We start from the raw sequence: 26,196 nt of genomic DNA, 5'->3' as shown, positions 1-26,196 counted from the left end.
ACTCAAAGTGATACAGGCTAATTTTAATAGCCGCCAAATTCATAACACACTCTGTGCCAAGTACTCTGCTCCTCACAACACCACTAGAATTAGAAGGTGGATACTATTATTCTCATCTAAAGATATGGAAACTGAAGCTTATAGAAATGTGGCCAAAAGCTATGCAACCTTTAAGGAGTGGAGTCTGACTTTCACCTCTGGCCACAACGCATGACTTTCTCCTTTCTCTCAACTATAGAAAAGATTCTGCTCAGCGTCCAGGTAGCTGGCAGTGCCCAGAGAAAAAGTGCTCAGACTTGGGCAGGACAGGTCTGCTGGAATCTTGGAGACCCCAGCCATTCACCGGCGGTAAAGGGGTGGGGTCTCTTTAAGGGACGGGGACTTTTCTCACCCGACAAAAAGTAACTCCCGAACCGGGGAGGGGGTTCTCTCTCGGTGGCACCCACAGTGGGTGGGGGCCAGGCGGATGAATGAGGACCAACTGGCTGAGGCAGCGGGGTCTGAGGAGGGTTCAGAGAGAAGGAGGGAGATAGTCGCGGAGAGCCCGGATTCCGAGGCGAGGGTGGCCCGGGTGAAGGACGGGCGAAGCCTGTTGAGAATGGAGCGGGAGAGTAGAGACAGGCGGAGGGCCGAGGGCCAGGAGGCGGACCGCCGGCGGGCGAGCCTGGCGGCGGCGGGCCCCGAGCAGGAGCAGGGCCAGCAGGTGGAGGAGCCGCGGCTGCGGCAAAGCGGAGAAGAGGAGGCCGGCGCCCCGCTCGAAAGGCGGGAGGGCCTGGAGATGGCGGTTCCCGAGGGTGGGGCGCCGGCGGGTCCTGAGGTGGGAAGTCGGGACGAGGGGCGGGGAAAGAGGTGGGGAGACAGCGACCTAGAGCCGGCGAAAAGGAAGCGCCGGGAAAGCCAGAGCAGAAAGGACTCGTACAGGGAGGCGTACACCGAGAGAGCCGAGAGGCGCTACCGGGAGAGGTCGGTGAAGCGCAAGGTCAAGGACGCGGAGCCGGAGTCCCCCGACGACGAGTGGACGTTCCCGCTGGAGAGGAAGGCCAAAGTGCAGACCATCCAGAAGGCGTCGGAGGAGTCGGAGTCGGAGTCGGAGGACAGCGGCCCCGAGAAGCCCGAACTTCCCAAGCAAGCCCGGCTACCACTGCCGCGGCCCAGGATCCGTTTCAGTTTCGCCCCCAGGTTGTCTCGCCGCTGGTCGCAGTGGTCGGCCACCGACACCCGTCCCCGCGACAGTGTCATCAACGAGCTAGCGAAGATGGGCGATCCCGACCTCCTGGAAATGGTGGAGCAGGAAGGTAGGACCCCCTTGGAGAGGCACCGGGAGAGGGCGGGCTGCCCGCGTGGACCCCTCCATTCCCAGCACCAGGACCCAGGGGACGTTGGCGGCCCTGCCGCGGGAGTACCGGGGACGTTCGCTGAGTGGCCAGCCCTGCGCAAGACACACAGCAGTATGGACATTGGGTGCTTGAGCTGGGTAGGTGGGTTTCCTTGTCCCGCGATTTCCTGTGCCACCCTCATTGCTCCCCAGGACTCCACTGAGCCCCTGTGCAATTCTGGGCTGCTGGAGTGTGCTGAGCCTCCTCACAGGGCCCGACTGGAAAGGAGGGATTTCCCCCAAGGGAGTCACAGCTTAGAGTGCAAGATGGGGTGCCCTCTCCTGTAGGGAGCTGGCCCTCCGGTCTGTTTGCCTACCTGTCTGCTGATTACCAATCATGGGTGGAGATGCTCAATTATGGGAGGCACAGACCTTAAAGTTTCTCTGTCTGAGATTCCTTTGTTCCTGGGGACACTACTGTTTTAACAGAACAGCTTGAGTTGAAGGCTAAGTTCTGTAGAGAAGTATTTGTCCATTCTTTGCACAGACCTATGCTCTGAGGATCTATTTTAATAAACACATTTTCTTTAAAATGCACTTAGTTTTTTGCTCAGTTTCCGAGACAATAATTTCATAATAGTTTCAATGACAATAATTTCATGTCCAGTTTAGAATTTGATCTAAACCTGAAAAGCAACCTTTTTTAAAGTAATGAAATACACGAGCATACTGTTACTATTCAGTTTTCAGAGACCCAAGAAATAGTGTATTATTGCATCCTTGTATCCTTTAAAAACAGCTTTATTGAAATATAATCTATACACCATAAAATTCACCCATTTAAAGAGTAAAGTTCAATTGTCTTACAGATTTTTGTAATCATCACCATAAAGTAATTTTAGAACACTTTCATCACTCCAAATAGAAACTGCCTATGCAGTCATTTCCCATCCTTCTCAGTTCCCACCAAAAAAATAGCTTCAGGCAGCCAATAATCTATTTACATTCTCTATAGATTTACCTTTTCCAGACACTTCATATAAGTAGAATCATACAATACATGGTCTGTTGCAACTGGTTATGTATATTGGCATGCTTTTGAAGTTCATCTATTTATCAGTTCATGATGACTTTTAATTGCTAAGTAATGTTCCATTGTAGAGATGTACCACAATAATCTAGTTATTAGGTGGTGGTCAAATGGGTTATTGAAAACATATTTTGGAGGGTATATTCCTAGGAAGGGGATTCCTGGATCATGTACTAGCTCTATGTTGCTTATTTTTCCAAGTGTCTGTATTGTTTTATTTTCCCACCAGTAATGTATAAGGATTTAAATTGTTTCACTTCCCAACACTTGTTATTGTCTGCTTTTATTATAATTATTCCAGTAGTTGTGAACTGGTGTCTTAATATGATTTTATTTGTATTTCCCCAATGACTAATGTGTAAACTATTTTATATGCTTATTTGTTATATATATATGTGTGTATTTACATATATTTGTATATGTTTATATATTCTTTGAGAAATGTTTATTTTCAAATCCTTTTGCTCATTTTAAAATTTGAGTTAATTTTCCTTTTATTATTGATTTGTGAGAGGTCTTTATATATTCTAGATATCAGTCCTCTTTTTATATATATGACAAATATTTTCTTCCACTTCATGGGTTATCTTCTTTTATTCTTTTGTTCCAGGTCACTTGAACCTCATGCCCCCCCCTTTACATTTAAAAAAACTAATTTGAGGGGGCTGGGGTTGTGGCTCAGTGGTAAAGTGCTTGCCTAGCATTTGTGAAGCACTGGGTTTGATTCTCAGCACCGCATATAAAGAAATAAAATCAAGATCCATTGATATTTAAAAATAAAAACTAATTTGAGGATAGAAGAAAATGAAGCTATAAACAACTCTATGCTTTGAATAATGACTGATAAATATATTTATTAGGAAAAATAATTGTTCAGTGTTGCAAAAAAACAGTCAAATGGCTTTTAGAAGTATAAAATTGAAAATCATTTTTCATATTCATTTGATGGTTTAGGCTTTTGTTGAGATTTATTTCCTGTTTTAATTTTAGTAATTGAAGAGTCTAAATGGATTTTTTCATTTATAGCATTCAGTAATTTTTTAAAATTGATCCTTTTCAGATAAAACTATGAGAGCCCAAAATTTTATTCTTTATTGAAGGAAGAGTGGAGGGAATAAATGTATATGATGAAATTTTCTCTGTATAATTTTTTTGTTTTGTTTTGTTTTTTATGGTCCTGGGGATTAGACCAAGGGCCACACATGTGCTAGGCAAGCACTCTATCCCTGAGCTACTTCCCCACCCTTCTTTATATAATGAAGAAAATATATTTTAATATAACATTATAGAGATTAACCAATACTGTCTTTCAATTGTTTGGAGTCTGATGATTTTACTTACTAGAATCTATACTTGGAACTAATATCACTTTAACATGAAGTCACATGCAGCATAAGTTCATTCTAAAAATGTTTTAGTACTTTTCCCCAAATGACTTGAGTTTTCTCTTTTCATCACAAAAGACTTTGTAATATTTATTTATTTATTTACTTGAACTTGGGATTGAACTAGTGACACTGCACTGTATAGAGCTACATTCCCAATCCTTTTTATTTAGCCTTGTCTAAATTGCTAAGACTGATCTTGAACTTGACAACCTCCTACCTTAGCCGCCTGAGTTGCTGGAATTATAGGAATGCACCAAAGCTTTGTAATTTATTTATGCTCTCTCATCTGATTTTGATGTAGGTGAGAAAAAAGAAATTGATGAATAATACTATATATTTGATGGATAAATCTATGACTTTATCCTTCCCAAATATCTGTGCCCAGATTTGTTCACAGATCCAGAATCCAAGTTGTAGAGAGTTGTGGCATTGGTGGGAGCAGGGCCCAAGAAGGAGAGTGGACAAGGCCACTCAAATATCTTTTATATTCTGGATGCAAAATTAAAATGTCAATTACTTTACTGAATTGGCTTTGTTACCCATTATCTTCTGTTATTAATAGGGTCTTCTGAAAGTGCATTGTGTTTAAGATGTTTATTTTAATATCAACAATCCATTGGATTTTTAGAAATCCCCTTTTAGATCCCTCCCCACCTTCGAGTTAAGTGACACAGTTATAAAAACAAAAGTGCTGGCCAAAGAAAGCTAAAATTTTCTAGGTTCTGGAGCAATCAATTTTTAGAAGCCACTTTCATTTCTACATTTTATAGTGTCAAAGGATTTTTTTAGAGTAAGTTCATTTCCTTACATGTAAACTAGTTTTATATGTTATGTGTTGCCTAAATTGCCTTCAAAGATTAAACATGGGAGAATTAAACAATTGATTTACATGTAATAAGATTTGTTTCTAGAGAGACAATTAACATCTGGTCTGTTAAATATAATAATGTGAAATTTTTGATTTGTTGCATTTTCCTCAGTCTGTTTTTATTCAGATATTTCTGATTGGCTATTTTCCTACTGTCTACTAATTTTTAAAATGAAATTCTAATGTAAATTTGTAATAGTACACTTAAATAGTTATGTAAACAAACAGTAAAAAGGTCAATATCACTGGAATTGAATTACTAAGTAGTTGACATTATAAGGAATCTGATTTGCAAGGTTCATGCTTTGATTTATGTACAGTTAGCATTGGAAGAGACAGTTTGAAAGTTGAATGTAAAAAAAAAATCTATGCTTAGAATCTATACATAGAACTAATACCTTTGCATGTATATTAAGCATCATGCTTAATAAAACCACCTATCATTAAGAAATGTAGATATTTGATTGTATATACAGTCATGAGCTGTTGAATTTCAGTGATATGTTCTGAGAAATACATTGTTAGATGATTTCATTTTGTGGGAACATCATAGAGTACTTACACAAAAATGGATGGTATAGCCTATTATACATCTAGGATATATTATAATCTTACATACATTGTGTTATATGTTGTCTATTATTGACAGAAATGTTATTATGCTAGCACAAAACTATATTTTATTTTATGCTGCTGGTAGGAATGTAAGGTGAGAAGACCATTCAAGAGCTATTTTAGGACTCTGGGTTTGCTGGAGAGTATATTCTTAGGAATATGCTTTCAGTGAAAACTCAGACCTTAGTCTTTGAGCTGGCTTTTCTTTTAGCATCTATTAGATAATTCTCCACAATTATTGGTACCAAACCTTCATATCTCTTGTTTCTACTCCACAAGAAGAGTACAGCCACTTAGAAATTGGAGAAATAGCAAGAAGTTGATTTGGAGTTGTTGGCTTCAAATCCTGTCCTTTCAGATAGACCTGTTTTGACAGTGGTTTGGAGATCATGCATCATCGTTAATGTATCTTCATACTCTGTGAGGGAGTGTGAAAGTCTGTGTAAATATATGGCATGTATGAACGTCTCATTGTGCGTGAGAGAGACACAGTGAGTAATGTATGAGGAAATAAATCTATCCTGAATTTTTCTGCTTTTCACAAAACAATCCACCTTACAAAGTATGCTCCTAAGAAAAGGATCCTCCTTACAAAGTGTACTCCTGCGGCAGTATCAGCAAGGCCTGAAAGGAGAATGTTTAAACTGACATAATGTGAAATATAAGCAGGTGTCAGCAGGGGAAGAGAACAGTTGTTCATTTCAGTGAAAGAAAGCAGTGAGTTTAAAGGTTAAATGTGAGAGGAGGACTAGTCGTGATGGGAGGTTTTCTGGAGGATTCTCTTTTCCTCTTTTCTAAATCCTCAATTAAATGAAGTGTAACAAGTTCAGACATAAATTTGAAATGTTTTTAAACTTTGTTGTTTTCCGTTAAATGGGGCAAAAATAATTAGAGGAAGGAGGGATTCGTGTCTGCAATTTTCAACTTTCTTTTCATAAAAAATGGTATTATAAATGATCAATAAACCTACCCTTAGACTTGTACTTGATGGATTGTTCGTCCTTGGAACAATATCTTGTTTGATGCATTCTTCTTCAGTGTAATAGTGACTGTTTTTGTTGTTAAAAAAAAATGTAACCCTCCTTAGGTCAATGTTCAAAGACAATACCTTGAGAGACAAAGCATGTATTTCTTAAAATACTGTTTTTTACCTATTCATTATAAGGTATAGTTCACTTTGTGTTGCTATAACAAAATAGTTGAGACTTGATACTTTATTAAAATAGGGTTTAATCAGATCACAGTTTTTGGAGGCTGCAAGACCAAGATTTTGTGGCCCCATTTATTTAACCTGAACACCTTCTGGCTACATCAAAACATTATTAATGGCATGATGGCAATTGTGTTTGAGAGGGAGATATTACATGGCAAGATAGGAAATAAGAAAAAATTCAGGAGCAAGGCTTGCTCTTTTTATAAAATCTTGCTTTTGTCTTAATTTGGGTCACTGAGTATTATGTTAATCTCTTCAAAGATTCTTGCCTCCAGTGGCCTAATTACCTGCCATTAGGACCCAGGAGTTCCACCCACTCTCAACATTGCCACATTGGGGACCAAGCTTTCAGAATACACTTAAATCACATGCAAACCATGAAACAAGAACATCAGATTAGTGTGCATTCCATATTCAATGCAGTGATAGGTGTTCTGGACATTGTGAAGTTTTCAGCTGTATATCAAGGTAGTATTCATGGGAAAACATTTCTTTTGATGGTACTGTACTACATATTTTCAGAGTATTTTAATTTATATTTTTCTCTTTTACATGAGAAATTCTCCACTCAGAAAAGTTAAGCTCTAGTTGGTTAGTTTTCACGTTTCGTTATAGTAACTGTTTGCATTTTAAGATCAGATCCTTCAACAACAACAAAAAATGCAAATAGGAAAGAAATCATTTCAACTTTATTCTGACATGCTGAAACTTAATCCAAAGAAATTTATGATAGTTATTATTAATAAGGAACAGAACCTATCTTAAGAGTAATAACAGTATCAAAATAAGACTATTTGTTGGCCTCTTGTTTATGCTCACACAAATCTTATGAGATAGACATTATGCCCTTTATGAGATAGTTGAGAGCTCTGAACTTTTGCTGTACTCTTCAAAGGAAGGATAGGGAATCTTTTGTTTAGTTTATTAAAACACATCATACACTTTGGATAGTAGTCCCCCTTATTTGTGGGGAATACATTTTAAGACCCCCAGTAGATTCCAGAAACTCAGATAATACCAAGTCCTATATGTAGATTATTGTGCTTTTTTCTTATGATATCATACTTATGACAAAGTTTACCTTATAAAATAGGCACAGTAAGAAATTGATAATATGAACTAATAGGATAGAACAGGTATAATAATATACTATAATAAAATTATTTGAATATAGTCTTTGTTTCTCAAAACATTTATGGTACTGTATTTACCCTCTTGTGATTCTCACTAATCATTAGTGATTTGAATAATCTGTGAAAATGAATGGATTGTTGTAAATTAAATCTTTTTCATCTATTTAAAATTATTTTGTAAAATTAATTGTTTCTTGGATTCTGAGAAAGTATATAAATGATGGATTTGTGATTTTCTATTTTCTTAGAACATATGTTAACTCTTCCTAAAATTATAGTTATTTATTATGGATGGCCTTTAAGTGATACCAGAATTTTATTTCATTCACCTTGTGATTTAAAAAAAAATTATGTAAGAAGTTTTTGAGTTGATAAATATTTCATAGTATTTGTCCAAGTTGGAGTCACTAGAGAAAAAAAAAAGAATTCTACATTATAATATTTGTTAGTATTAGAAACTTATTTGAACATGTATTTCAGTCCAAATAAATAAGAACATAGCCATTATGACAATATCTGTTTGTTGGGAAAGTAATCTGAACCTGTTGAGAACTGGTATACTCTGATAGTGTTTCCCCTGAAACCAGTTTGGTTCAGTTCCAAGAAAGAAGTGAAGAAAATATTTAATGTCTCGTGCTGAGAATTAGAAGATACCAGTGGACATTCTATTGAATGTTTTCTTCTTACTGCCTTCTGCCTATGGTTTGATAACTCCATTGATCAAACTTAAGTTTATTTCTTAGTGGATGAGAGTATATCCTACACATCAGTAATTGGTATTTTCCTTTAGATTATAAACAGGTTTTAGCGAGATGTCTTTTTAGGCTGTTTTCAATAATTAATGCCCAGAATGGTCTTCCAGGTATTCTCCCAGTATTTTTGCTCTGAATTGCATTTGTTTGTTGAATTCCAGTTTTCTCTTTGTGTAAGTTTTTGAAAGTAGTCCATCAGCTGACCAATGAAACATGTTTTTCCATTTCTTTTTTTATCTAGGGAGAAGAAACAGTAAAGAATTCATCTATAGTGTCGACACGAGTGATGTAAGTGAACTATATATGTATTAACTCCCTTGTATTTAAGAGACAAAATTTACCAAGGCAAAGTTAGCAGTATCCTTCCTATGAACAGTTAAGTCTTTGTACTTTATTTACTCAGGCTAGATTTTATTTTGTCCTCCAACCTATTCACTTTTTTGTAAGTCCATGTTTCATGCAGATTTAGTAATAGATCTTTCTAGCTATTATAAGGAACAAACCTAAGTTTGAATGTTTTAACCTTTTTTTGTGAAATGAACTCGATATTTTGGACTTTCATACACAATGTAATAATATTCAACCAAACCCTTTGGGAGAGCTTAATACAGGCTTATTCATACCTGTTTTCTTTTTTAATATTTATTTTTTAATTGTAGTTGGACACAATTTTAAAAATAAAATAAAAAACACAAAGTAAAAATACCTTTATTTTATTTATTTATTTTTTTGTGGTGCTGAGAATTGAACTCAGGGCCTTACAAGTACTAGGTGAGCACTCCCGCTGAGCCACAACCTCAGTCTCTGAACCCGCTTTTTATGTTAAGAATTTTTAGTATGTTATGTGTTTTAATCTGTCACTCTGTTAGAATTCATTGATTCAACTTTAGTTAAATAAACATATTGAATAGCATAATAAATAATAAAATGAGTGGCTGGGGTTGTGGTGCAGTAGTAGAGAGCTTTCCTAGCATTGTTCAATTCTCAGCACCACGTATAAATAAAATAAAATAAAGGTCTCTAAACAACTAAAAAATTTTTTAAAAATAATAATAATTGGCCTTTTTTATTTGTGGTTTTCACATCTGTAGCTTTAATCAGCTGAGAATCAAAAATATCTGGAAAAGATAATTGTGACTCTATAGAACATTTATATTTTTTCTTTGTCGTTATTCTCTACACAATGCAATACAACACTACTTACATAGCATTTACGTTATATTAGATGTTATAAGTAATCTAGAGATGATTTATAGTATGCAAAAAATTATGTGGAGGCTATATGCAAATTCCATGCCATTTTTTTAATGAACTTGGGCATTGATGGATTTTGGTATCTACAGGGGATACTGGAACCAATCCCTTGAAGATACCGAGGAATAATATACAACTTGTAAAAACCTAGAATTACTTCAACCAAATGTCTTATTTTACTTATATAAGCTTTTAAAAAATATTACACTTTATATTGCTTCTAGGCCAAGTATAAACATTCTGACATTTATTCAATAAAATAATCTTTCTGGTAGGTTCTAATTGATTTAAAACTGTGCATAGCTCTCACAAAGGTAGATGCCCCAAAGTTAAGTTAGAGGTATCTAGTCAGATAAAATCATTTTTTTAAAAAATAAATTTCTAGGAGCCAGGCACAATGACATATGCCTGTATTCCCAGCTACTCAGGAGGCTCAGGTGGGAGGTTTGCCAGCTTGAGACACATTTGAGCAAAATAAAAAGAGTCAGAGATGTAGCTCAGTAGTAGAGCACTTCCCTAGTAAGTCTCAGGCCTTGGATTCTATTCCTGGCATTCAAATAAAAATTCTAGGAATAACAGAAATTACCATTTGGGGAAACATATCCTTTCAGGATAAGTTGGCTGTGGGTTGGTTGGCTGGATGAATTGGCTGAATAATAAATATGATGGTTGACTTAAAAAAAAGTCCCAGAAAGTCCCTAGGATTCCTTTAAAAGCTCAGTGAGCATGATACTGAGAGAAGCAATATGAGAACTGGCAGGTACTATGAAGATAATATAGTCCAGTGATTTTTTAATGGTATAGTTTGCAGATCATCTGAATAAAATTTTTTTTTTAAAATGCAGACTCTTGAACCAATCTCATATGACTACTAATCTTTGGGGATAAGGATGAAGTTGTTATGATTTTCTTAAAAGTATTAAATATGATTCTTAATGTCACTATATTTGAAAATCACTATCATAAAGCAGGGTCTCCACAACCAGAGTGATATAATGTGCTACATTATATACATTAAAACATATTGAGTAAGTGAATACATAAATCAAGACAATTGTTTAGAAAATAAAGATCATGAAACATAAGTTTTCATGTCATTAGTGTAGACAGAGGAAAGATTTATTTTATGAGACTGATCCAATTCAAATAATAACAAATATGTTGTTATTTTCATATTGACATAGTAATAACTGCAGTTACTGCTTCCAGGAAGATGTAGAAAATTTTTATCCTATTTGTTTTGCTAAGTACAGCTAAAACTTCTGGACATCATATATAAAACAAACATAAAGGACTTTGAAGTTAGAAGAATACAGACCAAAAATGGGCAGCCTAGAAGCACAAGAAAAAAAAAAAAAACATGGAGTTAGTTCTTGGGTTTACTCTTTGCTTTGTATGTTGTAGCTGGCTATTGGAGAAGCCAGCAACCAGAAATGCTGACACTGGAAAAGAAAATCTCAAGAAATGCCTACTCTGTATAGGAAAAGGCTGACCTAGGAAGACAGAAAACTCTTAGCCAGTAAATACTTTATTGCAGCCAAACACCATGGGGTGGGGTGGGGAATCAAGGCCCCATCACTACCCCCTCTACCAGAGCTTAAACATGGAGGCTAGATTTTCACCCCCAGCTGTTGGTGATAAAGTCCTTTGACTCCCTGTAGTGTTGGTGTCAGAGAATTTTGAACAGAGAGCTGGAACTTTCATTCCCGCAGGTGATAAAAGTCCTTTTGACATCTTGTCCCTTTATGGTGTCAGTGGAGACCATGTGAGGAACTGGGACTTCCATACCCAGTAGTGTAAAATGGTGCAGCAACTCTTCCTTGCTGGGGAGGTGACAGAGGTGGTCTGGTGGTAAGTTAGAAGCTTCATCACTGCCCACAGGAAGAGAAGCCACCTCTACCAGCTTCCCCACCATGGTGACAGTGGAGGGCATTTGGGAACTGAAAATGAGGCATTCTTGCTCTTGGAATCAGGGAAGGCCTATGGGTGAGATTGGAGTCTCACCTCAACTGAGCAGTTATGAGAAACCCTTCCACTGCTGCCTTCTTCCAGGTCCACAGAGGCTGAGTTTCTATTCTCACTGAGAAGTGAGGCATCACTCTGCTTACTCACCTGGAAGTAGTATCAGCAGATTTAAATCAATAGTTTCAAGACATTATATTCCCAAGTCCATGTTTTTGTAGGAAATGACTCACAATGCCAAGAAATGGAAGAATGAGAAAATATGATTAACAGATGCCAATTTTAAGATGATATCAAAAATTAGAAGTATAAAGAAGAGTAAAATGAAAACTTTAGAAGTGAAAATACTTACTTGGAGAATCAAGGGAATAGAGTAAGGAATCTGTGATATTGAAGATAAAAGAATACAAATTGCCCAATGTGAACAGCAGAGGAACCTGTGGGACTTAACAAAAGTTTTAGCATTCAGGAGAGTAGAGTCCTGAGAGAGGAGAGAGAGAGTGAACTACAGACATATTCAAGAAAATCATAGTTGGAATACCAAAGGGTCAAAAGACATTAAGACCCACAATTTCTAAGAACTGAAGGAACCTCAAATAAGATGATCCAAAAAATTACAGATGAATCAGGGTAAAACTGATTCCTAAAATTGAGAATTAGGAAAAAATATTGAAAGCAGTGAAGAAAAACAACACATTAACTCTAGGAGAAAAGTAGTGAAAATGACAGCACATTTCTTATAAAGAATTTAGATTCTGAAGGAAATGGTGCAAAAATTTTCAAAAGTATATAACTCAAAAGTATATAACTGCAGAAATTTATAACCAGTGAAATACACTTCAGGAATGAAAATTTCAGGCATAATTGAATGAAGGAAGTCTTAAGGATATTCACAAAAAATAAAACAAGAGATTCACAAAACAGAAAATACTATCCTTCATAACATAAACAAAAAATATTTAATAAAATATTAGCTAATAAAATTCAGTAATGTATAAAAAGAATTGTATACCATGAAAAAGTGGGGTTTATTCCAGTGATGTAAACATCATTTATTATTTGAAAAACATCATATTAAAAAGTTAAGGAGGGCTGTGGCTGTAGCTCCGCAGTAGAACACTTGCCTAGCATGCGTGAGGCACTGGGTTCAATTCTTAGCACCACATATAAATAAGTAAAATAAAGATCCATCAACAACTAGAAAAAAATATTTTAAAAAGCTAAGGAATAAAAATGATATTTTATTAGAAAAAAATTGTTAAGACTCAATGTCCATGCATTAAAGACAAAGAAAAAAAATCCTATACAAACTCTCAGAAAAGTAGGAATAGAGGGTTATTTTCTTAATTTGTTAAAGAATATCCACAAAATACCTTCAGTAACATCATGTTTTATAGTAAAGGATAGAAAACTTTTTTCATAAAATCAGGAATAAAGATCACTTGCCATTTTTATTAAAGAAAGTGCTGACAGTCTTGAAATAAGACACGAAAATAAAAGGCACACGAATAGAAAGGAACAAATAAAACTGTCCCTGTTTGCAGAAAATTTGATGGTCTATATAGAAAATTCCAACAAATATGTAAAAAAAAAAAAACAAATAAACCTACAGCTAGTTAAGAGAGGTGACCAAGGTCATGAAATGCAAGAGAATCATATTGAACTCAATTGTGTTTATATATACTGGCAGTGAACATATGAAAACCCCAGTTGGCATATGGATTAATGCAATTCCTGTCAAAATATCTGCATGACATCTTGTAGATAGACAGGTTTATTCTTAAAAAATATGGAATGACAAGGAAGTAAGAGATTATCCAGTTTCAAGAAAGAATAAAGTGGAAGGAATCACCAATACATTTTATTTCAAGATTTTTTTTTCAGCTGTATTCTGGGGAGGGAAAGCTATGTAGATTAATGAAACAGAAAAAGAGACCTCAGAAATAGCTTCATATACATACAGCGAAATGAGTTTTGGTATAAAAACCAGTTCCAATGAAGGAAAGATAGTATTTTCAACAAATGTTGCTGGAGCATTTGTGTATCCATGGGCATCCCTGGGAACTTCAACCTAAACTTCACACCTTATAAAAAAATTAATTCAACATTGAATATAGGTTTCAATGTAAAACATAAAACTTAAAAACTTTGAAGAAAAAGTAAGTTAAACTCTTTGAAAACCAAGTCATGTTGAAGAGATTTTAAACATAACAGAAAAGCAAGATATATAAGAGAAAAAAATTGATAAATTGGAATTTGTCATATTAAGTATATCTTGTCCTATGAAAGATCATAGGAGAATTTACAGTTATAGTACAAGTTACACACTGAGAGAAATATTTACATATTATTTATCTAATAAAGGATTTGTGTCTATGGTACAGAGATGGTCTCCTACTTATAGCTCAACTTATGTTTTTTGTATGATATCATGATATGAAAATCGTATACTTTCAGTAGAAATTATACCTTGAATTTTAAAGTCTGGTCTTTTCTTGAACCTGTAATATATGGCATGATACATTGTCATTATACTAGGCAGCAGCAGCAAAACACACAGTAACCCACACACTCTAGAGTATATGGTGTTGCTGACTTGTGATGCTCGGTAGGTTAGGTGTATTAGATGTATTTACGTTTTGGAATATTCTCAACTTGTGATGGGCTTTTTAAACATAACCCCATTGTAAATTGAAGATCATCTATAAAATAATAAAAATGTTCAATATTAAAAATCAAACCACCCATTTAGAAAATGGACAAAATATGTGATGGAACATTTTCGTAAAGAGGAAATAGAGGTGACAGACAAGCACATGAAAATATGCCCAATTCATCTGTTGACAGACAACTGGTAGGCTGGTTTTTAACTTTGCTATTGTGCACTCTGCTGTTGTAAACATTGATAGGCATGTATCACTATGTAAGGTGATGGCACCTATTTTGAATAAATACCAAGGACTAGCATAGCTGGGTCATTTAGTGATTCCTTTTCTAATCTTTTGAGGAATCTACAAAATGTGGTATATGTACACAACTTGGCTCCAGGGCATTGTGCTGAATTAAAAAATACATATCAGAAGTATACGTATTTTTTTTCACTCTATTTTTATAACTCCCTTGAAACAACATTAGAAACATGGAGGAAAACATAGTAGTTCCTAGGGGATGTTGACATTGAGGAGAAGGTAAATGGACAGAAATTTAAAAGGGTTGCATGAGGGAGATCTTTGTAGATGGAATAGCTCTGTATATTGCTTGGTATGGTTCTCATCCAGATGTACATATGTGATAAAAGAACATGGAACTATACACATATTGTACTCTTGTTAGTTTCCTAGATTTGATATTTTTCTGTTATTATGTAAGATGCAATCATTAGGGGAAATTGATTCAAGGGTATATGAGATCTCTTGTATTTTGGAAAATTCCCATGAAGCTATCATTATTTCAAAATATTTTTAAAGTGAGTACAACCTTCATTATTTAATGCCAGTATTTTTCCACCAATATTCAAGTGCCATAAAAATGAAAACTCTACTTTTCAGTAATTGTTAAAACAGAAATGTTAATATAATATTCATCCGCATATTGGATTGAGGCAGAGATGACTAGAATCAATGAATAATTTAATCCATTAGTAATTGTTGGGCTAATGAACTGATGAATGTTTGGGCTACTTATGACAGAAGTATGTATAGGAATTCTGGTTTCCTTATTTCAAAATTGTTTTGTGCATTGAAAAGTTCTGTATTTTCATAACTGCTTAAAGAGTGAAGAACTGAATTCTAGAGTGTTGAGTTACTCTGATTTAAAATTAATATAGGTCGTCATTAAACATTGTTACAATCTTTTGGAGATAAGAAAATTCATATGAATTGAAAATTTATGATACAAATAGCAAACTTATCAATGACCACTGGAAAGTAACTAAAGATTAATTTTAAGAAGCCAATATTTATTGAGAACTTTTTATCTCTTATTTAATTTTGCTGTGTGGATGTCATGGTAAACTTACTCAAGTATACAAATGTAGTTAGTTTTACATATTGAAGAAGAAATTTATGAAGACTCTGTAAAGTGAAACTATATAAATTGGTATATTATTTTATCTATGAAATTTAGGAGCTGATCATTCCATATTTCTTTTATTTTTCCCATTTTTGCTTAGATTTTTATTGGTGCATATTATTTACACACAATAGTGGGTTTCATTGTGGAATAGTCATATAAGAATATAACACAATTCACCTGACAATATTACTTCTTTAAGAATACTATATTATGAACCCTATGTAAAATTGAGCTATGGATTCATCTTGGTTCTGGGATTTTCTTTGCTGATGGATTACAATTATTTCTTCTATCTCTCTCTGTTATTGGTTTATTGAAGTTTTCTATGTATTTCTGATTGAATGTTAGTCGCTTAATAATAATAAATTATAAATAAATTATAAAATCCATATGTAAACTCATACGAACACACACACACACTTAGTCGAACAGAATAAAGAACCCAGAAATAAATCCAAAAAGATAGAGTCATACAAATTTTGATAAGGGCTCAGTCTAAGAGGTCTCAGTGGGAAATGGATAGTCTATGCAGTAAGTGATTCTTGGAATACTGGATTTCCATGTAGAAGAATGTTTTTGGACCCTTATCTTAAATCCTATGGCAGTTACTCAAAATGGATAAAATAGATGAAAGACTTAAATGTGAGATCTGAAACTACTGATCTTAGGAAAAAATTTCCTGGAAATTGTCCTTGAATTTTTGAGTATCACAGTAAAATTCAGGTTACAAAAGCAAATAAGTGAATGGTACTACATCAAACTAGAAACTTCTTCACAGGGAAGGAAATAACAAAACTGAAAAGGCAATCCGTGGACTGGGAAAATAATTACAAACCACATATTTGATAATGTGTTAATATTGTAAATTTTACTCTACAACTCAAAGGTAGAAAAACATGTAACCCAGTTTTAAAAAAATGGGCAAAGGACCTGAATGTCTATTTCTCCAAAGAAGACATAAGAATGCCCAAAACGTATATATATAATAGAGCTAAACAATCACTAAAGATCAGGAGAATGAAAATTAAAACCATTGTGAGATCACATTATATTGAATACCTTAAATATACATAATGAAATATGCATAAGTTAATTCAAAACCAGAAAATTCCTATGTAGAAGTTTTGTTATTTTTTTTCTGAATTTCAATCTCCACATCTTTTCTATTTAATATTCCAAATATTCAGAATGACTGACTTCTCTGTGTCTATGATGATTTATAGCTTCTGAATAGTGTCCCATTTTGCTACTAAAGTTTGTATTACTTATCCATTTATTATTTTGTTTCATTTTGTACTATTTCACTAAATCCTTTGATGGTTGGAGTCAGGAAAGAAAGCACCTGAGAAATGAAGGTTATTGCCACTGTTGAGGGAAATGTAGAATTGGTAACAGTCTTTTGACAAATAAAGAGGTCAGTAAGAAGGGAGATAATGCAATACGCAGCAAAAAGTAGAAAAACTCATTATTTTATTTTACATTTTGCAAACTGGAGATATAACCACAGACTTTGATGGAAATCAGACCAAACTTATTTTTCCTGAAGTGAGAGATTATAAGGTACTACACTGGTTAAGCAAAGTAACTGACCTTTCTGTAGGATAATTTTTAAAAAGTGATTAAAAAATCAATATACAATGAAAATATACTATGGTACTATACATTTTATTTGTAGAGACTGCTATTTCAGAATTGACTGATTAAGATATTCCTTATTTGATAGCTGATATATTTAGATTTTCTAGTGAAAGTCATTCACAATCCACAAGTTAGAATCACAGGTAAGTGGAATAGTATTTTTAGCAAGTCTTTAATCATTCCCACTACTTTTTATGTAAAGTTATATTGAATAAAGTGCTATGATAATTTACATGTGTTCAAAATTATCTCTTCATCCTCTTTAATAACACAGAGATCACTTCTTCCTGGCATGGTTTGCCACTTAACTCCTACCAGATTGCCCTATGAGTGTTTTATATAACTATAAATTCTTAAGAATCCTGATGATACCTTTTTAAAATCAATGTTGTAAAGCAGAAAATAACAATTAATTCTGCTCTTCTGGTTGATCCTGTTCAAAATTCAGTGCATTCGAAGAATAGAGCTTCTGGTTATTTCCCTGTAAAATTATTACATTCTTAAGCATTTCTTAGGTCACATATTATTTAATAAAAGTACTTCCCAAATTATCATTCTTTCTCAAAGATCCATTCCTTCTCTTTATACACAGAGACTTGTATACACACAGACACATACATAGATATCTAGATCCATACATGTACATGGATATATATGTATATACAAAATTTGAGGTACACTTTCAGGAGTTTCATAATTCACTTGAGTTCCCATTTTAGTATCTGTGCATAGGAAACCTTATTTTTTTTGTTATGGAAATTTAAAAGTTCCACTTGCTTGATAGACACTATTATTGACAGCATTATATTTCCCCCCTCCACACTATTAACAGAGCCTGAGGAGCGCAGAAACCTGTTTTCTCATCGATGAAGAACGAATGGTAAGCAATTGGTACTAACAATGGCACACATGGGATACCTTTTTGCAGACTGCAAGGTGATGCTATCTTTCCCAATGCAGTCTTTTTGAAGACCCTAACACATGGTATTTGATAATTCATTACTTTTGTAAAAATACCTTATGTAGGGAAAATAACATCAGTCACACTAATGAAAATGACATATTAAGCATAGCATTTTGCTTGCATTTTAATAACTTCTAGTTTGCAAAAGAGAAAATGAAAAGTCCAATGAGTTTATGACTTGATCCACATCATTAGTATGGGTGGTTAAAGGATGGATCCTAGACTAGAGCTAAGATTATGGTATTTTTTTGTCTCTTTCTTAATTTTCTTTTCTTTTTTTTTTTTTTTTTTGTACCAGAGATTGAACCAAGGTGCATTTAACCACTGAGCCACATCCCCAGCCTTTTTATTTAACTTGCTAAGTGTTTTAGAACCTGGCTCAGTTGCTGAGCTGGGTTTGAACTCGAGATCCTCCTGCCTCAGCCTTCTCAGCCTCTGGAATTACAGGCATGTGCCAACGTGCTTGGCTACAGCTAAGTTTCTGATACCTAGTTTGGATTTTTTTCTGTTACATCACCCTTCTTACTTATAAAGAGATGCCTAAAAATAATCATGAAGAAATACAACTTATTTAAAAGTTAAATTTAAATACCAATTAAGAAGTCAGTAGAGAGACTCCAAATTTTTCACTCTGCAAATAAAAATGCCATTTTGGAAAGTGGGAAAATAAGAGTTTCAATATAGATGATGGTTTGTTTTTTACCAGGGTCCTAAGCTTTAGTATTCTGAATGAGGATTGTGGAGATGATCAAATTAAAATAATTGAAATTTTGTTGGTTTACTATTTATTTTTGGTTTTGGAATCATTTACATGGTTCCAAAGTTGAAAACCACAGATCAAATAAGGTATTATGATGCCTAAATCTCATAAAATTTAGGTGTTTTTCCATAAGGAAAACCAATTGAAAAATTATTTAACCGTGAGAACATATTGCTAGGGTCTTTCCTAAATCCTCTGAAGTGGCAGGTGCAAGTAAAGTGCCCTGAGGCTTAGACTTTATTGACTTGAAGTTAAATCCATCTCAGTTGAAAATGAGAAATAAAGCGTTTTCAGAAAAAAAGTTTCTTCCTTCTTTGGCCTCTCAGTCCTTCTGTTTTAACTATTTTTATTTGGTTCAATTCTTAAAAGGCTATCCAATAGGCTACAATGAATACCCGTGGAGGTTAATTTTAAGCTACTTTGGCCAGTATATCTTTCTATATCGGATTTCTTTATTAGAAAATGAAGACACATGTGATCCTGCCATATGTTGCCAAATTCCACCCCATCTATTCTAATGAGAGTGCCTGTCTCCCTACAGCCTCGTCAACTGGGCTGTCATGCCTTTAGATCTTTGCCCATTTGAGAGCCTCTTGAGAGCTATTACAAATTGTTCAGTATCCTTGCTTTAGTTTAAATTTTCATTTCTCTCTATGTGAGATACTAATTTTTTCAACATTGAAAGGTCATTTTAATTTATTTTGCTCTATAATTCTGTTTGTCTATGTTTTCCACTTTCCTGTCTGGCACTTAGGCTTTTCTCTTATCTCTTCATTTGTTTTTCTTGTCTTTTTACACACAAAACTGCTCATTACTTTATAGAACAGGAATTTTCACCCGCAGTGGTCACCAGTTGCCTAGGTCCCCTCAATCTATTCCAGAAAGAGAATAGTTGAAACAAAACTTTTTATTAAGAACTGAACCCTTTCACTGGTAATTTTGTTGGATTATTATTCTTTCATGACACTGTAAGGTATGCACAATACTGCCCTTTTTGTGCTGTTGATTTTGTTTTCTTCCAGATAACATTGATTATTACAGATATTTTAAAGACATTTCATTGGTATTTTACATATTGGTATTTTATCCATGATAACAGAAACTAGGATACAATTCAGCATTTCAGTAATTGAATGACTTTTTCTTTTCTTCGGTGTTTTAGGAAGTTATAGAAAATTTAAGAAATAAACCCTGGGTAAACTTTCCACATTATATATCATCCTAGAATATTTAATGTTAGTAATTTTGCTTTCTTTGTCTGATGTATAGAGGCATATTTAAAGAATATATATTTTTGCTTTATATTTCAATTATTGCCATGTTTCAGTTCATTATACCTCTTTTTTTCCTTAATTCAATTTCACAAACATCTTTCACCTACATTTTCTTTACAAACAATTTAGGGAAATTTACTTTGAAGTAATTTTTTATTACTCTTTCTCATTTTTTCTTTCTTGTTAACCTTTTACCCTTCAGCTTTAATATCTCCCTCCCTCCCCCCCTTTCTCTTTCTCTCTCACACAAACACACACATACCCACACAACACAGAGCAATCACACTAAAGGTTTGTTTAATACTGATTTTCTGTTTTTTAAACTTTTTAATCCTGAGTAAGGTTGCTAACTCCCTGTTGATTGCTTCACAGCCTGCAAAGCGATTCAATTTGTTCCTGAAGCGGCGTCTTATGGTAAAATAGTGTTGAATGATGTTGCTTATGCTCTGGATGGCTCAATTTTCTTCCAATGAATACTATTAATATGGGGGGATTTTATTGCCAATTCCTACTTCCCTGACAATTGACATTTAAGAATGGTGATTCTTAATCATTGATATAATGAGATCTATGTACCCTCTTCCTAAAAATGTATATGAACACACACACACACACATACACATACACATATTAAGGCACAGAGAGTTTATGTAGTTCAGAGGTATATGAACTCCTGTCAGGAATATAGGTCATGAACCTCAGAATAAACCCATTATTCAAAGAGAATTCACTCCAGAAGTTTGCTTAATTTTAGACATTTCTCAGAATCAAATATAAACACTAATGTATGCATATATTATAAAATATAGTCTTTGTGTCATGTTTTGAACAAAACAAAGACAAGATGTGTTTCAATAGTATTCTATTATATGTAGCAGAATTATACATTTTTGCCCCAGTTAATTTTAATCAGTTTTTGTTAACAATATTAAAACATGTGCCTAATGGTGATTGCAAAGACACCAGTGATTTTTTTTTCTGTATTTTACAAATATGTTACCATTTATAATCAGTGTTACATATGAGAGAAAGTTGGGTTGTTCTAGAACTGTTCTTTGTGGACTTACATTTAGCTTCTATAAACAAAATGATCACTTGTAAAAATAGTAGTCATTTAACAAACCTACCATATAAAATGTGGCTGTAACAGAATCAGAGCAAGAGGAGTGTTTTTTTTTTCTTCTCTATCTCTAAATTTGTACTTAGACTATACTTAGTTTGCTTAGTTTTTTCATCCCACTTAGCTTCCATGAATTTGGCGGAATTACATAAGATGGGCTGATATTATGATGATTTATAAGAGTGCCAATGCTTTTTTGTTTTGTTTTCCGTTCTTTTCCTTTTGACTGATTTATAATCAAAGTATACCATATAACATATAGCAATTTGAGTTTTCTCAGGTTATTTTACTTTCTTATAGGAAAGAATAAATGATTATTCAGTTCTTCATATGGTGTGCCAAAAACTCAGACATAACTTTGGAGTTTCTACATTTTAATTTTTGGTACCATCAAAGAAAATCAAAAACTAATAAAACCACCATTTATGAAAATACAGACATCTAGTTCTCTATTTGCAAGTTAGCTTTATCAAGTAGAAAATGATTGCATGGACATCCACTTCATAATTTATTTGCATGATTCTAAATTTTACATGCGAACTACTAGAAGTATCAAGTATTACATATTGCATGTAGACTGTAAAGAAGACTAAATAAGTCAAACATGAAATCTCTTTTTTCTAAGCTCTGTAGTACTTTTTTTGCTGTTCTGAAAGGGAAGGAATAAATGAACTACACAACATATGAAACCTAAACTTGTAAATTTGATTACAATAGTGAGATAATTCCATAAATTTAAACAAAAGATTGATTGTAACTCACCCAAGATCAATGGTGGAAGAGAGATTTGCATGAGAACTTATTTACAGTGAGACCAAGTAGCAGGCTACCAGCTTTCTAATTTTTAACTGTGCCTTGATTTTATTCTTAACACTTCAAAAGTTGAATTAAAAACTGATAATTATATGAAAATATCTGGAACAATCAATCAGAAATTTATTTTCTTATAGTAAGATGCCATTAATTGGTCTGAAATTAATCACATCCTGGAAGAAGTGTGTAATCATCGTTATTTAATGAACTAATTGGTATGTTTAATAAGTATAATAAGACTCTGTGTATTTTGGGATTAATATATACATATGTTCATTTTATAATTTGGTATAGTTGCAGCATTATTGTGTGTGCATGTAGTTAATATTCTTACCTTCCTCCTGAGTTGTTTTTATTTAACCCCCCTTGTGGAATTTCACTTTATAAAGTAAGCATTCTCTTCTGATGAAAATTCTTGGTTATTTGCCCTAACTTATTATTTTAAGATCAAATATAAGATGGTAATCAACTTTTAAATAATATCCTCTTATGTTTGCTATTTGAGAATAAACAATATTTTTAAATATCTCATTGATGTCTCCTGCAGTTTCAAAAAAGGGCACAAAGCAAAGATTCTATCTTCTTCCGTGATGGAGTCAGGCAAATTGATTTTGTGCTTTCCTATGTTGATGACATAAAGAAAGATGCAGAGTTAAAGGCGGTAAGTGCTTATCTAGAGAAACCAGAATAAAAGAGATGCCCATTCTGTATTGTGATGTAGATGTCCACATTGAATTATGTTGTAAATGTGAAAGTGCTCTGAAGTTTTCTTGAAGGCTGAAACTTAGTGAGCAGGCGGCAAAATAAGCAGCCTACAAATGGATGTTTAAGTCAATTTTATTTGCGGGGGGGTAGTTTGGAGACCAACTTCTTTTTCTTTTTTCAAATGATTGATATATGTTTTACCTAGCTCACTTTAGACATTAAATGTCTTAAAATATGAGATTGTTTGTGAATATTATTTCCTTTTTGTATGAAGTTCTCATTTTCAAAATGTTTGACTAATCCATCTGATTTGAAATAACCTTCATGTTGTGATCTATTCCCTACCCTATTATTTTCATTATAACACTTATCATGTTCTCAATTTATTTACTCATTTTTAACTTGTTTATTGCCTCTACTACCCATAAATTATGTTTATAAGGCCAAGTACTCTGTCTTATTCATTGCTATATACCCAGATACCTGGAATGATAATTGGAGTGCAATTAATATTGAATACTCAAATGAAGTACTAAGTGCAATGATAAACATATATATGGATGTACATATATACACTTACATTTATTTACATACTCACAAAGTAAATGTCATGAGACTAAAGCAGTTATATATATCCGCAAGAATATATGACTGTCTAGTCCTGTCTCCTTCTTTTACTCTTTCCTTATCTGGTGCGGCAGTTCTCTGAAATTCATATACTGTTATCTTTTCATCTCTTCTCTTAATGTTCCCTTTATTCCTGGCTGTTCTTTGGGGTAGTCATCTCAAGTGGAGGCATTTTTCCTTACTTTCCCTGGAGATGAGGTAAATGTTGCTCACCCATTTGTCTTGTTGATTACACTGTATTCTCCCTCCCTTGTTCCTCAAATTCCTGAGTTTTGAATTTCATCAAATTGACTAGTGCTCTGCACTTGACAATTGTCATTTCTTGGACTCTGGTTCTTCCCTTTTTATCTTTCTACAATTTTAGCTCCTGCTCACTTTCTGTATTTCCTGGTCACTTTCAGTATTCAGTACTCTTTTTAAAATCACTTTTGATGTCAGGGCATGCATAGAGGATTATTTTGTTCCTTTGGACCTTCTGTTTTTTGAACTCCCTTCTTCAGTCATCTTAGGCATTATTCTAACTCTTATTTACTTCCCTGAAACTTGTAACTTCCCTGATAACTGTAACTCTTTATAATTTCATTTCACAGGTCAAATGTTTTAACCAGCTCCTCAAATCTTCTAACCTATACCCTTCTCTTTCAATCCCAGGACTAGATGAAATATAATTATCTTACCACCTTTTTTATTGCTATTTATCCCCCTCTTTCTGATGTTTTTCTAGCTTAATTCTGATGGTCAACAATTGTAACCACTCTTATATATGACATTAAGTTCCTTGCCCCTCTTTCAAGTATACTTGAGAAAACAACCTTAATTAAAAGCAACTTTTTACTTTCTAAATGCCCCCACCCATGCAGAAAGAAAACCGTGCTTCTTAGACTTCATCTTATAAGGTACCCATGGACCATAAGTAAGTCCTTAGTGCTATATGGCAATAATATCTGACTTCCTTATTCTATTGTCCTCCACTCTCCTGCTTGAGACTTATTATTTTTTCTTACACCTCTACTTCCACATTTCAAACTAAGCAGACCACACTTTTATACTTTACTGAGAAAACTGCTGCAAGAAGAGAAATTCTATAAGTTTCTATCATCATATCTCTCTAGCCACTAGCATTTTCAACTGTATAGTCTGCCTGCCTTCCTGTTACTGTAGAATAACTACTCATCCTTCTGTCTAAGGCCAGCATCTCCACATGTGCCCTGTAGCTTATTTCTTCTTACTGACTCTTCAGAAGTCACCATGACCACCCTTAGTTTTTTTTTTAATTTTTAATTTTTTTTAGTTGTCGATGGACACAATACCTTCATTTTATTTATTTATTTTTATGTGCTGTGAGGATCGAACCCAGTGCTTCACATGTGCTAAGCACATGCTCTTAACACTGAACTCCCACCATACCCCCCAGGTTTTTTGATCATTAGAAAGACTCACAGGACTTAGCATACAGTCATGTTCATGGCTGTTTCATTACAGTGAAATAATGTAAAGCAAAAACAGCAAGGAGAAAAGGCTCATAGAATAAAGTCCAGGAGAAAGCAGGAATAAGCTTACAAGAGTCCCTGGGGCATAATTACCTTCTCCAGAAACAATATATGACCACAAATATAAAGCATTTATGTACTAGGCAAAATCATTAGAGACTCAATGCACTTAGGCTTTAATAGTGGGATGGTAACATCCTCACATTCTGCCTAGGGCATGTCCAAATCCCTTACTCCCAGAATAAAATTAGGTGTTTAGCATAAACTACTCTGTGTATACAAATGGTTTCAGCATATTGAGCCACTCTTATCAGTTCTGGTATTGAGGAGAAACCTCCAGAAAACCAAGTCCCCACACTCCAAGGATGACCTTTCCAATGCTGAAGGCAGGATAGCACTTTCATGTCTATTATATGAACTCTTTTCTTTATATCTACTTAAGAATATTGTTCCTGCAATTCTTTCCTTTCTCTACAAAATCATATTTTGTGTTGTTTTTTACTGAATTATTTCCTTAAAAAATAAGCAGTTAATTTTTCTACTTTGAGAAAACAAGCAAAACCAGGAGAAAAACTTTCTTGATGCAAGCCTGTGTATGTCTTTTCCTATCAGATGAGTCTCCTGTAGGCAGCATATTGTTGGGTCTGTTTTTTTAATCTAGGTTACTAGCCTATGTCGCTTAATTGGTGAGTTTAAGCCATTAACATTTAGGATTACTATTGATATATGGTTTGTACTTCCAATCATGTTTGTTTATTTTTGTTATTTAACTTGATTTGTTTTTCCTCTTTGATTAGTTTTTCCCTTTACTGAGCTACTTCCCACTGTTGATTTTCGTTGTTGTTTTTCATTTCCTCTTCGTGTAGTGTTTTGCCCAAAATGTTTTGCAGTGCTGGTTTTCTGGCTACGAATTCTTTTAACTTTTGTTTATTGTCGAAGGTTTTTATTTCGTTGTCAAACCTGAAGCTTAATTTTGCTGGATACAATATTCTTGGTTGGCACCCATTAACTTTCTATTCTCTACCCATTGTACTGTGACACTTATCTCTCTCTCTTTTTTTTCCTTCCCTTACCCCTCACACCATCGTATATGTATTTTGTGAACCCATGAGGGTCTCCTTCCATCTTCCATGCAATTCCC

General features: G+C 34.3%; 1 protein-coding gene across 6 annotated transcripts in view; it reads left to right on the top strand.

The window, feature by feature from the left end:
- Positions 1-407: 407 nt before the first annotated feature.
- Ano5 (anoctamin 5) overlaps positions 408-26,196 on the top strand; it is an 86,612-nt gene continuing 60,823 nt past the window's right edge. For 2 of the 6 annotated variants that reach the window (XM_078046342.1, XM_005335962.5), the window contains exons 1-5: positions 410-1,295; positions 8,616-8,662; positions 18,135-18,182; positions 20,673-20,714; positions 22,781-22,894. In XM_078046342.1, the coding sequence (XP_077902468.1) occupies positions 467-1,295; positions 8,616-8,662; positions 18,135-18,182; positions 20,673-20,714; positions 22,781-22,894 (1,080 nt within the window). In that variant the 5' untranslated portion in view covers positions 410-466. Of the gene's footprint in view, positions 1,296-8,615; positions 8,663-18,134; positions 18,183-20,672; positions 20,715-22,780; positions 22,895-26,196 lie in introns of all 6 variants that reach the window. The other 4 variants (XR_002485155.3, XM_078046340.1, XM_013363197.3 and 1 more) reach the window with 4 other exon arrangements.

Source organism: Ictidomys tridecemlineatus, chromosome 4 (genome assembly GCF_052094955.1).
Source record: "Ictidomys tridecemlineatus isolate mIctTri1 chromosome 4, mIctTri1.hap1, whole genome shotgun sequence".
Taxonomy (NCBI): domain Eukaryota; kingdom Metazoa; phylum Chordata; class Mammalia; order Rodentia; family Sciuridae; genus Ictidomys; species Ictidomys tridecemlineatus.
Note: the sequence above shows the minus strand (reverse complement) of the source record. Positions and strands in the feature narration are given on the sequence as shown.